This window comes from Lepidochelys kempii, chromosome 3 (genome assembly GCF_965140285.1).
Source record: "Lepidochelys kempii isolate rLepKem1 chromosome 3, rLepKem1.hap1, whole genome shotgun sequence".
In the NCBI taxonomy this organism is placed as follows: domain Eukaryota; kingdom Metazoa; phylum Chordata; order Testudines; family Cheloniidae; genus Lepidochelys; species Lepidochelys kempii.
This window is the reverse complement of record NC_136382.1, coordinates 153,115,677-153,129,303: the sequence shown is the minus strand read 5'-3', so window position 1 is coordinate 153,129,303 and position 13,627 is coordinate 153,115,677. Positions and strand designations below refer to the sequence as shown.

Below are 13,627 nucleotides of genomic sequence, written 5' to 3'. Positions count from 1 at the left end.
GTATTTGCAGGGTCAGAATGAGGATCAAAGTGCAACATTCCCATCATATACTGGAACCTCAAAAGCTTCCAAGTTGGGATGCTCATCTAGACATCTTTGGGTTAGCAAATTGGAAGAGTTCTGCTAAAACTGCTTTTATGATGACTGGAGATATGATACCCAGGTTAGTTCTTTCACTGGAACCAGTTTGCCTAATAATAGAAGTCTGATACCTAGTGTAGACTCAGTGGTGCCGGCTAAAGATGGAAGGGAAGCCTGGACTAAAGTCCTTAGGTTTGTGCCATTAAATCAGACTATGCAAGTTATTTTAGTATGTTTATAATTTTAATATAATTTATATGTTTAGCACTGGATGAAGAATTAAACAGACGAGAGAAGAGTGAGAGAACAAAGCCAGCTAAGTTTACTTGGTAATTCTGCAGCACTATAGGGGGCAATGTTTAAGCATCAAAATAGCTTCTAGCTATCATTTCTCTGTGTGTGTCTTCAAACTCAGGAGCAATGGCCTGATTCTACAGTGTTGCAAGGAAGTTTCCCTGAACACATTCCAAACGCTAGAGAAATCTGGGGGAGGGAAGGAGGTAGAAGTACAGTCCCATTCCTGCTGAATCTCATTCCTGGGAAGCAGACAGATTGCAGGTGACTCGCTTTCCAAGAATAGGAGGAGGGGAAAAAAGACCTTCTAATAAATGGCTGCTGTTAAAGTATGATGTTAGTGTCATAATCTGTAACTTGGACAGATTCTGTAACTCAGCCAGTTTGGCCAATATGTTGTTTGGAAAAAAGAGAAAGCAAAACACAGCTAATTCTGGTCACATAGCTCAATACTCTGTAGCTGCCCAGAGTTTTACCCTGGAGGAATAAGGAGGAAAAAAAGATAGAAAGAGATTAGGAACACTGAATACAAAGTTCAAGAGCTTTACAGAAGCTAGCTGCTGCTCAGATCAAAATCAGAGCATTACCTGCTGGGATCTGTAGTATCCAAGGGCTACACATTTGGATTAAATATCAAGGCAACAGCATGCTGTACTTTGGCCAACAGTTCCCCACCCACCTCCCCACTCTTGTGCTTTTCTAGGGAGCACCAAACTCTCAAGCAGAAGTAGCCCCCTATTGGTTTCCCCGCATCCCCACTAGTGCCAGTGAAGGGTCCAGTCACTAATGTGTCCCATCCTGATCCAGAGTCTCAGAAAACTCAAGACCTGCAATGCTGGGGGAAAAGAGCCCCTCCCTTACCTGATGTCTTTGATAAGCAGAGAACATTTTTTCAAAATCCTCCAGATCCAGCACCCTGAAAGCCTTTAAGTCATCAATTTCATGCCAGATTGTGCCATGGATCTTCTCCTACAATCCAAAGAGAAAATCATATGTTCAGGAGACAAATCACAGTGAAAATCTGTAGCTAAGCACACCCAATTCCAGCAAGGCAGACCCAGCTATTGTATTGACTTGGCACAGCACAGGATGCTGCTGTCATTTTGGGGAAATGTTTTGTTTCTGGAAGACGTCGGAGAGTTTTCTAGTCCAAAGAGAAACATTAATACAACTTAATGGGGCTGGTTTTTTAACCTAGGCATTTTGAAATTTGCATTACATCAATCCCCCTTTAAAAATGCCACTTTCCAAGACTAGAATACATCATCGCAGATACCACTGAAGATCCCATGGGGACATTTCCTTCCAATAATGGCAATTGCTGCAGATGAACATGGTCATGTTGTAACAGAGGTTGTCATCATAAGAAGGAAATGTAGCAAGGACTCTAATGTGTGGGAAATCCCAGACAAAATTCTCTCCAGCTGCAGATTTCACAAGACCTTGCTGCAAACCTTAAGTGGGTGTGGAATACACCCTGAACGGTATCAAGGAGTCTTCAAGGTTTTCCCCCCAAGTGACTCTCTCACAATCTTTAAAGGCAAATCATCTCCTATTGGATGGGCTCCCCTGTCCTCACCAGAAGATACCCACAGCTCTCAAACAGATGTGATCTGTATCCCAACCTCTCAAACCACAGCACTGACAGTCACAATGGTGAAGGCAGCTCAACGTATGGCAGACTTCCCCTGTCCGGTAGGTGGTTAGCATGAAAGAGGGAGTCACCAACACGGCTGGGGGGCGGGGGGGGCAGAAGCCTTCTCACAACTACATGCTCTACGATCCCTCACTCTCAGATCTTGGGAAACAGGCCAGTCCTTGCTTACAGTCAGACCCCCAACCTGAAGCAAATACTTACCAGCAACCACACACCAAAAACACTAACCCAGGAACCTATCCTTGCAACAAAGCCCGTTGCCAATTGTGTGCACATATCTATTCAAGGGACACCATCATAGGGCCTAATCACATTAGCCACACTATCAGAGGCTTGTTCACCTGCACATCTACCAATGTGATATATGCCATCATGTGCCAGCAATGCCCCTCTGCCATGTACATTGGCCAAACCAGACAGTCTCTACGTAAAAGAATAAATGGACAAAAATCAGACGTCAAGAATTATAACATTCAAAACCCAGTCAGAGAACACTTCAATCTCCCTGGTCACTTGATTACAGACCTAAAAGTCGCAATATTACAACAAAAAAACCCTTCAAAATCAGACTCCAACGAGACACTGCTGAATTGGAATTAATTTGCAAACTGGACACCATTAAATTAGGCTTGAATAAAGACTGGAAGTGGATGGGTCATTACACAAAGTAAAACTATTTCCCCATGCTATTTCCCCCACACCACTGTTACTCACACCTTCTTGTCAACTGTTGGAAATGGGCCATCCTGATTATCACTACAAAAGGTTTTTTCTCCTGCTGATAATAGCTCACCTTAATCGATCACTCTTGTTATAGTGGGTATGGCAACACCCATTTTTTCATGTTGTGTGTATGTGTGTGTGTGTGTGTAGATATCTTCCTACTGTATTTTCCACTGAATGCATCCGATGAAGTGGATTTTATCCCACAAAAGCTTATGCTCAAATACATTTGTTAGTCTCTAAGATGCCACAAGTACTCCTCGTTCTTTATGCTCTCCACTGGCACTGGAACAAGGGAGATTTTGAAAGCCTTTGAATTTTAAGGCCAGCTGCCATTCTAAGCTAGGAAAAGGATTTTGTTGTTTCTTGCAGTCACAAGAGAGGCACCATGGACTGAACAGCCCCTGGAGACTGAAATACCTTCTCCTCCCCAAATGTTGTCCCTCCAGGGCAATGTGAGTGCAATAGCACCCTGTTGACGTGAAAAAAGATCAGACTACATAGAAAGATAGAAATATAAAAGGGACTGGGGGAAGTCTTGGAGGTGAAGGCGCTGCAGAACAGCCCAGCAAGGGCGTCTTGCGTACAGGAAGTAAGGAAAGCCAATGAAACTGCCCCCAACAGGCTCTAACTCTGAAGTACCTAAGGTTCACCCACGCAGCAAAGTGTGTTAATATGTCATTATAGGAACAGGTTCCACTTCCCATTCACACTCCTTAGAGGAATAAGAGAAATGTTGTAAGCCACAAGGCTCAAGGAAGCAGGAAAAACAGCTGATGTGGGGACCAAAAAAAAGCTGGGGGGGGGGGGAGCAGGCACTGAAGTGTCTGGAGGAAATTCCTAACAAGGTGAGAAGGTGCAAAGCAAAACAAACACCCTTCCTCTCTTGATGCATAAACAGAGGGAGGAAAAGCACTGTGGGTGAGGGTCATCACAGCCCTTGAAACCTTCCTGTATGGAGTAGAACCCAGAATCTAACAGGCTCACCAATAGTTTTGTGACTTTTTCCTTGTGGCTAGAAGGATCATGGGAGGGAGGCAATTCTCAGTGGATTTCTGATCTGCCTGGGAAAAACAACTACAAAGGGAGCATCACCCCAGTCACCTGCTTCCCCAGAAAAAAATAAAAAAGCAAAACAGAAAGTTACCCCTACTTCTTCTGATTTCAGAAGACATTCATACCAGGTCTGGGCTCATCCAAGCTGGTTTGCCCATCTCTTGGTTTTATACTACATGAACCTATAAAGACACATCCAAGGCTGGGACAGTCTGTATGTCATGAACAAAAGAACTTCAATCCCAGACAGCCCAGCTTAAGTGTTGAAAAAGTATACCACAGAGCAGTTGAGGAAGCCATTCTGCAGAGAGGTGGGGGCAGAACAGCAGAACACTGAGGGCACACACGGAGTGGCTCTCCCTTCCATTCTTGTGTTGAGACTGACCCTTGAAAAGCTGCAGAGGGCTGCTAGACTATTTCTTCTGCTGTGCTCTTGCTGCTTGGCTGATAGCTTCTTGTCATTGGCCAGAGAGACTGAGCATTTTAAGAGAAACAGACTTACATAGCGTGGTTGCTATGATAAATGATTCCCTCAGCTCCATAAAAATATTTATGGTCCCTAACTAGCAATTTAAAAATAAAAAATTCTTTACTTTTTTTTTTTTAAATTGTTACAAGCCTGCCAAGCTCTGTGGTTTCTCTGCTTTGCACAAGTCTTGGCCCACACTGAGAAACTAAACCCAGGAACTACATTTCCCAGGATCCCCTAGTGATTAGCTAAGAAATGGTGGGAAGTGGGGTAGTTGGAGAAACATGGGATTAGTCAGGATGAGTCATAATAAAGCATTTGCTCTACTGACATGGACTTTTGGTGTATTATATTTATAACCTTCCTGCAGTCACTTCATTTCCGCACTTGTGTGTTTGAAATGAAGCACAGTCTGCTGCTTGCCCAGAGGGTTACGAAGATGACAAAGCAAGGGGCTCCACAGGGCAGGTGGTCCATACAGCCTTGTCCTCCGTTATGGCTGCCAGCTGTTTCCAAGTCATCAAACTCCATCATGCATCAACATAACTTCACAGCATGAGTGAGCCATGATTTCGCTTTGGGAGGCTCCAGACACATTCAGGACTCTATAGTTCTCCTACAAGTCAAGAAAAACCTGTGAAAACTGTGAATGTCCAGTGAATTTTAGGACAGGCAACCACTAGATGCATGCAAACTATTCACAACCGAAAGGTGAAACTGCTTGAAATTTGATTTTTTTCTTCACATTTCATTGCAAGCTTGAAAACGTGGTGAAAAATGGATTTTTCCCCTCTTAATAATGGATCTCTTTACCCATGTAAACAAACCTATTTTGAGCAAAATGTAGCTTCAGTTTTTGGGTTTTTTTTTTGGAAGGGAGGCATGGTTTTGATTAACAGCTACTTTGCCCTGTTTCATTGCAAAGCAAAATCTGAGACAAAGAACCACCTGAGACAACAGAGAACATTTTCAGGGCGAGATGATGCAACCCTATCCCCCCATGTAGTTCTGTAACAGGGTGGCAACCTCCACAGTGCCGTCTCATGGCCTGGGGTGGCTCTGCAGCAGCCCTGTCTCAGTTTCTCATTTTCAGCCTGCTTCAGCAGATGCCAGAGGGGCTTGCTGTTGTAACCTGGGCCTCAGGCTAAAGCCTTAACACAAGTCCTCCCTTTCCCAGGAAATAGAGTTCCTTTGTTTGTTTTTGAAATTGGACAACACACAAAGCCTTTGCACCCCAGTCTCAAACTAGTCCATGGCTCCTTCCCAAGGGGGTCCGTCTTCTTTCCTCTAATTTTTCTGCCCACCCTCTCAGCTTGGTTTTCAGCCCTTCCCTAGCTCCTTCCTTTCCATCTTTCCCTCCTGGGCTTGTCTGAGTTGCTGCCTGCTCTTTCCTGAAGAGCCACCCCCCCATCCCACCCCACCCCCAATGCCTGCTTATCTAGGGTCTTTCACAGGCCACGGCCTGCCTTGTCCTTTCCTCTGGCTCTCTCAACCTTTCTGCAGCCATCTGCTGGCAACACTTCCCCTTTCTCCACTTGGCTAGGTCAGGTTGAGTTACATGACACTCAGATCACATGACCTTCATTTTCCCCACCTGGGGAGGAGAGCTAGCTGTGTCACGGGTGGAGACCCATCCCCCTTTAAAAGGGCCAGTCCCAAGTGGCAGGATCCCCTCACTCTGGGACCCATTTGGGGATCACTCTTTTGGCCATGGCATTCATACTGGTTCAAGGAGCTGTCTACTGAAGAACCCCGTGTGTCACTTTCCGTAGGAAGGAAGAATCTCCACTGATTTCAGTAGTACCCCCATGGAACAGAGCTCTCCAAGAAATTACAGTGTCCCCATCAAAGCAGAACACTCAAAGATTCTACCCTGAGAATATCTGTGCAAAAGTACTGGTTTTTCCATCCATATTAATAACCTGTAGAGAAGTATATTTTTTGCCATTTTCCATTAGCAACTACAACTTTTCACAAGGAAATCCACCACGTTATCACGAATCCACCACAAGTGGAAATTTGTCATTTTCACAGCAGCAACAGTTTCATGTTTTTGTGGAAAAATTCAGCCTCAGGTGAACAATTCTTTTGGTCGCTATGTGATTTTTTTCCCCACTATGTGGGAAGTTATTTGCACGGCTCTTTTCACACAGGAGATGTTGTGGTACACGCAGAACAAAAGCCTTCCTGATGAGGCAATCTCAGCACAGCTCCCGCTGGGTTTGACTACAGAGAGACTCCCTTTCAGCTCATTTGGTAGAGCCACTACTGGAAGTTGGAGGACTCCTAACTGGGCAAGTCCATTTGATAGTATCTGGCCAGCAGAGAACAGGAACAGATGTAGGCAAGTAAACCAGTTACTCTGGTAGCTTCAAATTAATATACTAGTACTTATGAAGATACAGAGAAGAGACAGACAGTTCAAAATATGGACCAGATCTAAACACCCTGAAAGCTTGGCTCCAGATGTGGATTTGAACGAATAGCAAATATCCAGTCCCAGCATGCCATAGGCCTTGTGTAAAACCCAGGATGGAAAGATCTGGTGGGGGAAGCAACCCCCATTTTCAGTCTCGGAGCAAAGAAGGACATCTTCCTGGGAGTTCACAATGGCCACACTGCAATGCTTAGTGTCTCTTCCCCATCCTTTTTAAAACCAGTAGCTTCCAACAAACAGTATTGTAGTACTGGAATGGAGTTGCAGTGTGGAAGGCATTAACGGGAGCTCAGTCTATGGTATCAAAGTGTCTTTGACACCAGTCATCAATTCAGAACAAAGCTAATAGAGGTTATGTGTCTCAGGGTGAATTAATGAGTCATTGTTCGTAAGCTGGTGCAGTTTCCTCAAAGCACAAACATCTTCCAGCTGAGCGCTGGGTGAATTCCCTTTCCTGGAATGCCCATGAGAATTGTGGGATGTGATAATTATTGCCAAGTGCTTAGATAACAAGAGATAGAAAACAGCTCAGTAGTTTCATAATGCACAATAGATGGAGTAGAGTAGCTAGCATAATGGGCCCTGGATCTTGACTGGGGAATCTAGGTGCTATTGTGATACAAATAATAATAAACATTTCTATGCCCCAGCTTCCCCATTTGTAAAATAGAGATACCACCTCCTACAAGGTGGATTGGTTGTGAGGCTTAATAAATTAGTATTTGTGGGGTACTTAGAGACTGCAGGGATGAGCACCATAGAAATGCCAACAAATAAATAAAACTAAAGATGATCCCATTAAACTAGCCTTGGTCTGGCTTGACTCTGGGTTCAGAGGGTAGGATTAAAATCCATAAGTTACTCCCCACAGCAATGAGCAGAGAGGAAGTGCCCAGTAGCGGTTTGGGGAACCTACCAGCTCTGAGGGAGATGGCTCAAACATGTCCCTTCTCCCTTGTAGTGAGGAGCATCAAGTTATGGGGCACATTTCATCACAGAAAACAACTGTCTCAGCTACCCTCCAACTGACAGCATCACAATCTCTGGGATTTACAGAGAGCTCACTAAGTCGAAACATGAACACTGACAAATGTTCCCATAGGAACATCCTGCCCCCTGCACCTCCCCAAACCATTCCACATTCCCCAAAATAGCATCTTTTACCCACCTCACCACCCAGCCCTTCAATTTTATTAGCACAGCTGCCTCCACTCCTAACCAGAGGGCAGGATAAGCCTATGGTTACTGTGCACTAAACAGAAACACCTGTGCCTCTTGCTTTAAAAAAAAATACATGTATTGTTATTTCTTTTCTTCATCGCATTAAGCCCCATGTTCTAAAAAGGAAAATAAATCCCCACTCTTACATTCTCTCCCACACCCCCACGTGGTCCTGACAGACAAGCACAGACGGTGCAGCAAATATTTCACTTAGTTTTATTTTAAAGAAAAGAGGAGAGAGTGAATTCTTGTGGCATTCCAGAGGTCCCCAGACACTCATTCCGAATGCCTGAGTTGGGCCCCGGGTGAGTTTCAGTCTAAAAAAGAACGTGGGTTTCTAGGCAGCTATCCAAATTCAACACAGACACTTTTTTTAATCTGTGGAAAAAAAACACCCAAAAGAGAAGGGAAGAAAAAAAATCCAGCAGGAGGGGGAGAAGCAGAGGGGTGGGAGTGGCTGCAGGGGGTGGCAGAAAAGGAGTGAGCTGTGCAACAGTCAATTTGAATTCTTTTCCGTTTCTCACTGCCCCGTCTCTTAGGAATGCTCCTACTAAGATGGAGAGTAAAGGCAATAAGCTGCGAGTCTAACTGTGAGAGGGGCAGAGGTGAGTCCACATATGGCCATGATGATGTGAGTGATGACAGTGACGGGCCACTGTTCCCTCTGAGAGGCTGCCCCTGACAGAGTAATGTAGGCTAATTTAGAAGTCAACTCTGCAACATCTGCCCTATGCTCTGCCCCCAACATGCTAGCTGGTCACACAATAGGGATGCTCTTGTTCCCTGATGGGAGTCTGTAGAAAGGGGCTAGCTCTATGCGTTAGCCAAGGGGACACCTGGTTCTGGTTTATGTCATAAGAGCCACTGTGGCTGCTCTCCCAGTTATAGATACACCTGGATCTGATGCAGGAAAGTCTAGGCTGTGCCTTGGTCACGATAATGCAGTCCATTGGGATGAGGTTCATTGTTGAAGCCCTACACTAGGGCCTGCTGGGAATATACATGGTTCAAACCCACAGGGTTCCAGGGTAGCCATGAAACCTTGTGGAAGAGAATACAATGCCCTCCCTTAGGGCAACAACCTTGGTCTGAAGAGACACACTAAGGCATCAACTTCAGACACCCTGAACGTCTCCCCACTGACACCAGCCAACCTGCGGTAATGCCTGACTAGGAAGGATGGGGCTGCTGTTAAGGATGCCGCGGTGTCTTACCTCATTCAGTTTGGCCCAGTTGAAGGATTTCAGTGGGTGGGAAGGCTGTGGGATAGATTTCTTCCTCAGGCTGGTCCCGCTGCTGCTGAAGGTGGTTGTGGGAGGGGGCATCATCCCCAGGCTGAAGAAAGGAGGGGCTCCAGGTGGGGGAGGTGGCCCTCCCGGTGGAGGTGGCGGAGCAGGTGGAGGGGGGCTGCTGGAGAATGGGAGTGGGGGTGGCAGCGGGGGCAAACACTCCATCATCAGAGAGGAGGGCAAAGCTAATGGGCCACCAGGAGGGGGTGGAGGAGGGGGTGGGAAGGAAATGCCACCTCCTTGCTGGAGAACAAAAGAATAAGCAGAGGATGTTTAAAATGTACAATAACTCCATGGTGCCAACTGATATGATTCTCTCTCACAATATTTGGTGTTTTTCTTAAGGCCCCAGATTGCAGAGTTTTGTGATAAGGGAGAATCTCAACTTTCATTTGAAAGTCAAAGAGTAAATTTCTAGCCCTTGTGGTAACAGAAAAGAGCTTGAAAATGTGACCCTTAAAATGCTCAAAATACAGAGCCAGTAAAAAAAAGAAAAGGCAAAATCTATTTTTCTTCTGATCTCATGAATTTTGGGGGGCTGATGCATGATTTTTGAAATACTGAATACATGCCAACTAACCCCACTAACACAAAGACAGGAGAGAAGCCCCTATCCATGGTGACTCGCTTCTAAGGGCTGCATTTGGGCTCCTGGAGGCTGAGGCATGCTAGGAGTGAGAAAGGCGCTGCACCAAGCAGGAGGTAGCTGCTGGAAAAGTTAGGCCTGCAGAGTGCAGAAGCAGCTGCAGTCCCTCCAGGGGCACCACAAGCAGTATGTGTCACCTCCATTTCCTATACCTGTGTAACTGGTGACGTTTGCCTTTCTCCAGCCATCTCTGGGGGTGAGGGGCAAACATGCTCCATTTCGGGGTTTCAACACAAATTATGGACATCTGCCGCATTGTGGGAAGGGACACACACCCCTTGGCTTTTTGTGCATGGTTAAATGAAGAGGGCAATTACAAAGAAAGAATGGGACAGACGATCTATAGACCTGTGGGCACTGATCCCTGCATATTTTACCAGGGCACATACCCTGGTCCATAATGCAGGCCTATGCAGCCTTTATGCTGCAATCAGAGGTGTGATTGCAACATGGGCTGGCATATCGGTGCTAGTTTTAATTAAGCTAGAACAGCAACAAATAGCTGTGGAGATGCAGCAGCATGGGCATCAGCACAGGCTAGCAATGCAAGTACACACCCAAGAGTCTCAGTGTGCTTGTACAACCTATGCTGAAGCCATGTCTTCATTGCTATTTTTAGCCATGCTAGCATGGGTAAAGCTAGCACAGGTATGTCTATCCATGCTGCAATCAGACTTCTGATTGCAGCGCAGACCTATCCTAAGCCTCCACCTTTGTAGCTATATACTCAGACTCCCTTGGTATGGGGGTGGGGGGGGGGAGAGAGACAATTCATCGTTATTGTGCCTTTGCTCATTATTCTTTTGCTTCTGAGGGTTAAAGGATGAGAAGAAAAGTCTCAACCTCATACCGAGAACTCATTGAATTGAGCTACCAGGTCTGTCATTTGGTCCCGGGTCTGGCGCAGTTCCAAAGATTCTTTCTGTAGCTTGTCCTTCATCTTGTTCAATGTCTTCATCATTTCATCTTTCTCTTGGGTCTTTATCTCACATTCTCTTTCCTTCTTTTCCAGTCTGCTCAACAGCTCTGCGTGTTCTACAGACAGAATGAGGAAGCATGACTGATTAAGCAAAACCCATGAAAGCTCTCTAAGGAGATGTGAGCTAGATTGAGATAAATAATGCAAACTGGTGGGGGTGAGGGGGTTATAACCAGGAGCAACGAGATGAAACTGGGCCAAGGAATATGTAGACTGATTTTCAGTATATATTACTTGACAGAGGCTTCTTCAGCTGTCGAATAATCACTTGTGGAAGCCCCATCACTTGAGCCATTTGAAAACTAGACTAGAGAAGGCATTGGGAAATATACTACTAGGACCAAACAAGCATTGTCCCATGGGGATATGGACTGGAGGATCAAAAAGGTCATCTCCATCTCTACAGTCTATCATTGTGTGGTTAAATCAGGACATCTCCCTCAGTTCTTCAAACAGAGAGAGACCATGTACCTTTTCTGAATTTCTCCGCCTGATCCCTCCACTGTTTCACTTCATTCTCATTCACCAGCCTGAAAGATGAAACCAGATTATTTATGGTCTATTCTGAGCCATCCAGCCCTGTGGGCCACAATGAACAATGACTGGAAAAGACAACTTGCTGAATTGTAGTATTTCCATGCTGGGTCAGATCAGTGGTCTATCTAGTTCAGTATCCTGCTACCCACAGTAGACAATACCTGATGCTACAGATGATGATATAATTGGCCCTTAATGTGCCTTCATTATTGTTTAATGCTATACATGAGGGGGTGGGGGGGAAGAGAAAATCCTTCTTGATCCCTTTTGTGGTAAGTGGATGTCCTGGCAGCATGACATTTACTTTTATCACAGCCCTCATGGCTAAATTATTACTACAGCTGGTCACTACAGCTGACTCTCCAAAAAACAAAAAACTGCAAAAGTGCAATAAAAAGGCCACCTACAACTCAGAGAAGAGAGGCTGGCTACATTTTAGATAATGTATCAATTGCCAGACAATGCCAATACCTCAGACTGCCATGGCCATTTCTTACTAGTGAAAGAAAACACTCAGGAGAAGGAGTGATTAGATATGCAACAGAAGGAGCAACTATGAAAAAAGACCAGGCGCAAGGTCTACAATGAGGTCCCATGTCGGGATGGAGAGAAGGAAGTCAACTACAGCATATTTTTCAAAACAGCTAATGAGAAATTAGCTCTGGCTCACAGAAGACACTGTATAATTTTTAATGGAATAGAATGTAGTTCTATATAGGAGTTTATGCTCAAAGTATTGCAAAGCACTTTAGTGTCTATACCAGAGTTTTTCCACCTACAGCTCATGGGCTGTGGGCGGTCCCCAGAGGTCATGCTGGTGGGCTGCACAATCAAACGGTTTGGCATTGGAAGGTATAGTGCAGCACAAGGAATGGGTGCACGGGAGAAGAGTTGGGAGGAGGGACGGCTCATGTGACCACCTCTCTCACATGAAGCAGCTCACAGAATGAAGTAACTGGAGAGCCACTGGCCAAAACCACGTGCGGTTGAGGGAGGGAGCAGATATTTTATGGAGAGATAAAAGTTATTTATGCTATTTGGCTGCTGATTTACTTTATGTTATTTGAAATCTTCCTGAATTAACCCAAAGCCATTGATGAAGAAGATCTAAGTAGAGCGGGTCAAGTTTCATAAAACGTCAATGAAACTTTCATCAACACTTTGAAAAAAAGAAAAAAACAATTTTGTCAACTTTTCATGACTTTTCTTCCTTGATTTTCCACCAGCTCTAAGGCTAACAGAACTCAAAGAGCACAGGAAAGTAAAACATACCCTGGAAAATAAGGAACAGATTAGGCTACAGTTTGGAAAGCAATTAACTAGAAAATTTATAACAGATTACAATAAAATATAATCTAGATATAAGATCCTCAGTGCAGGGACCTGGTATTTTGTTTAAGTGGCATTTACACCTAAAGTACTGGATAACAGAATTAAGTAAGAATAATTAACACAATTTACATCTTAATGATGTTCTTGACATTGAAGTTGTCCAGTGGAGCTATATCTGGATCATCCCCTCTCTCATCCTGAAGAACGATTTGTTGTAGTATGCGGTCTAACAGCTGCCACTGCTGGAAATGTCCCCCATTCCGCTTATCTGCAGGAGAAACACCAATGTACAAGGGTTGATATTAATATCCGAAGGTGCTTGGAATCCCTGTATTCCACAGACAATAGGCCAGTGTTCCTTGCTTTCTTTTTACCCATCTTAACAAAACGGTTGGGGATGGGGAAGGCATACCACATTGCAGGTAAATTATAGAACATCGGTCCTGGTTCTGCACGATCTTGCGCCTTGTATTGTCATTTGCACGTGAGCAACAAGGGTGTAAAATCCTATCAAATCAGACTAGTGTGAAAAGTGCATGCACAATTATACACCTAATTTGCACATTCAAATTCCATATTTCTACTGACAGGTTTCAGAGTAGCAGCCGTGTTAGTCTGTATCCACAAAAAGAACAGGAGTACTTGTGGTACCTTAGAGACCAACTATAAATTTGTTACTCTAAGGTGCCACAAGTACTCCTGTTCTTTTTGCATATTTCTACTGCAGATCAGGTAAGTGTGTGCAGAAATGCACCTACAGAGGTGTCTCCATAGGTCAGAGTTGTGACTTTGCTACTTGCTGGGGGAGGATTTTTGTGTGGGGGGAGGGGAGTATCTAGATACCATAGTGACCAGGCATTTTACAAATATTTATATTCACAATTTGCATGCTCAGTTATCTGTAAT

The 13,627-nt window shown here is 44.7% G+C and overlaps 1 protein-coding gene across 3 annotated transcripts in view; it reads right to left on the bottom strand.

The window, feature by feature from the left end:
• DAAM2 (dishevelled associated activator of morphogenesis 2) overlaps positions 1-13,627 on the bottom strand; it is a 243,696-nt gene that overhangs the window by 46,660 nt on the left and 183,409 nt on the right. For all 3 annotated transcript variants that reach the window (XM_073338564.2, XM_073338566.2, XM_073338565.2), the window contains exons 11-15: positions 12,851-12,989; positions 11,324-11,382; positions 10,724-10,908; positions 9,153-9,470; positions 1,237-1,344 (exon numbers count right to left, since the gene is read on the bottom strand). In XM_073338564.2, coding sequence (XP_073194665.1) covers positions 1,237-1,344; positions 9,153-9,470; positions 10,724-10,908; positions 11,324-11,382; positions 12,851-12,989 — 809 coding nt within the window. The remainder of the gene's footprint in view (positions 1-1,236; positions 1,345-9,152; positions 9,471-10,723; positions 10,909-11,323; positions 11,383-12,850; positions 12,990-13,627) is intronic.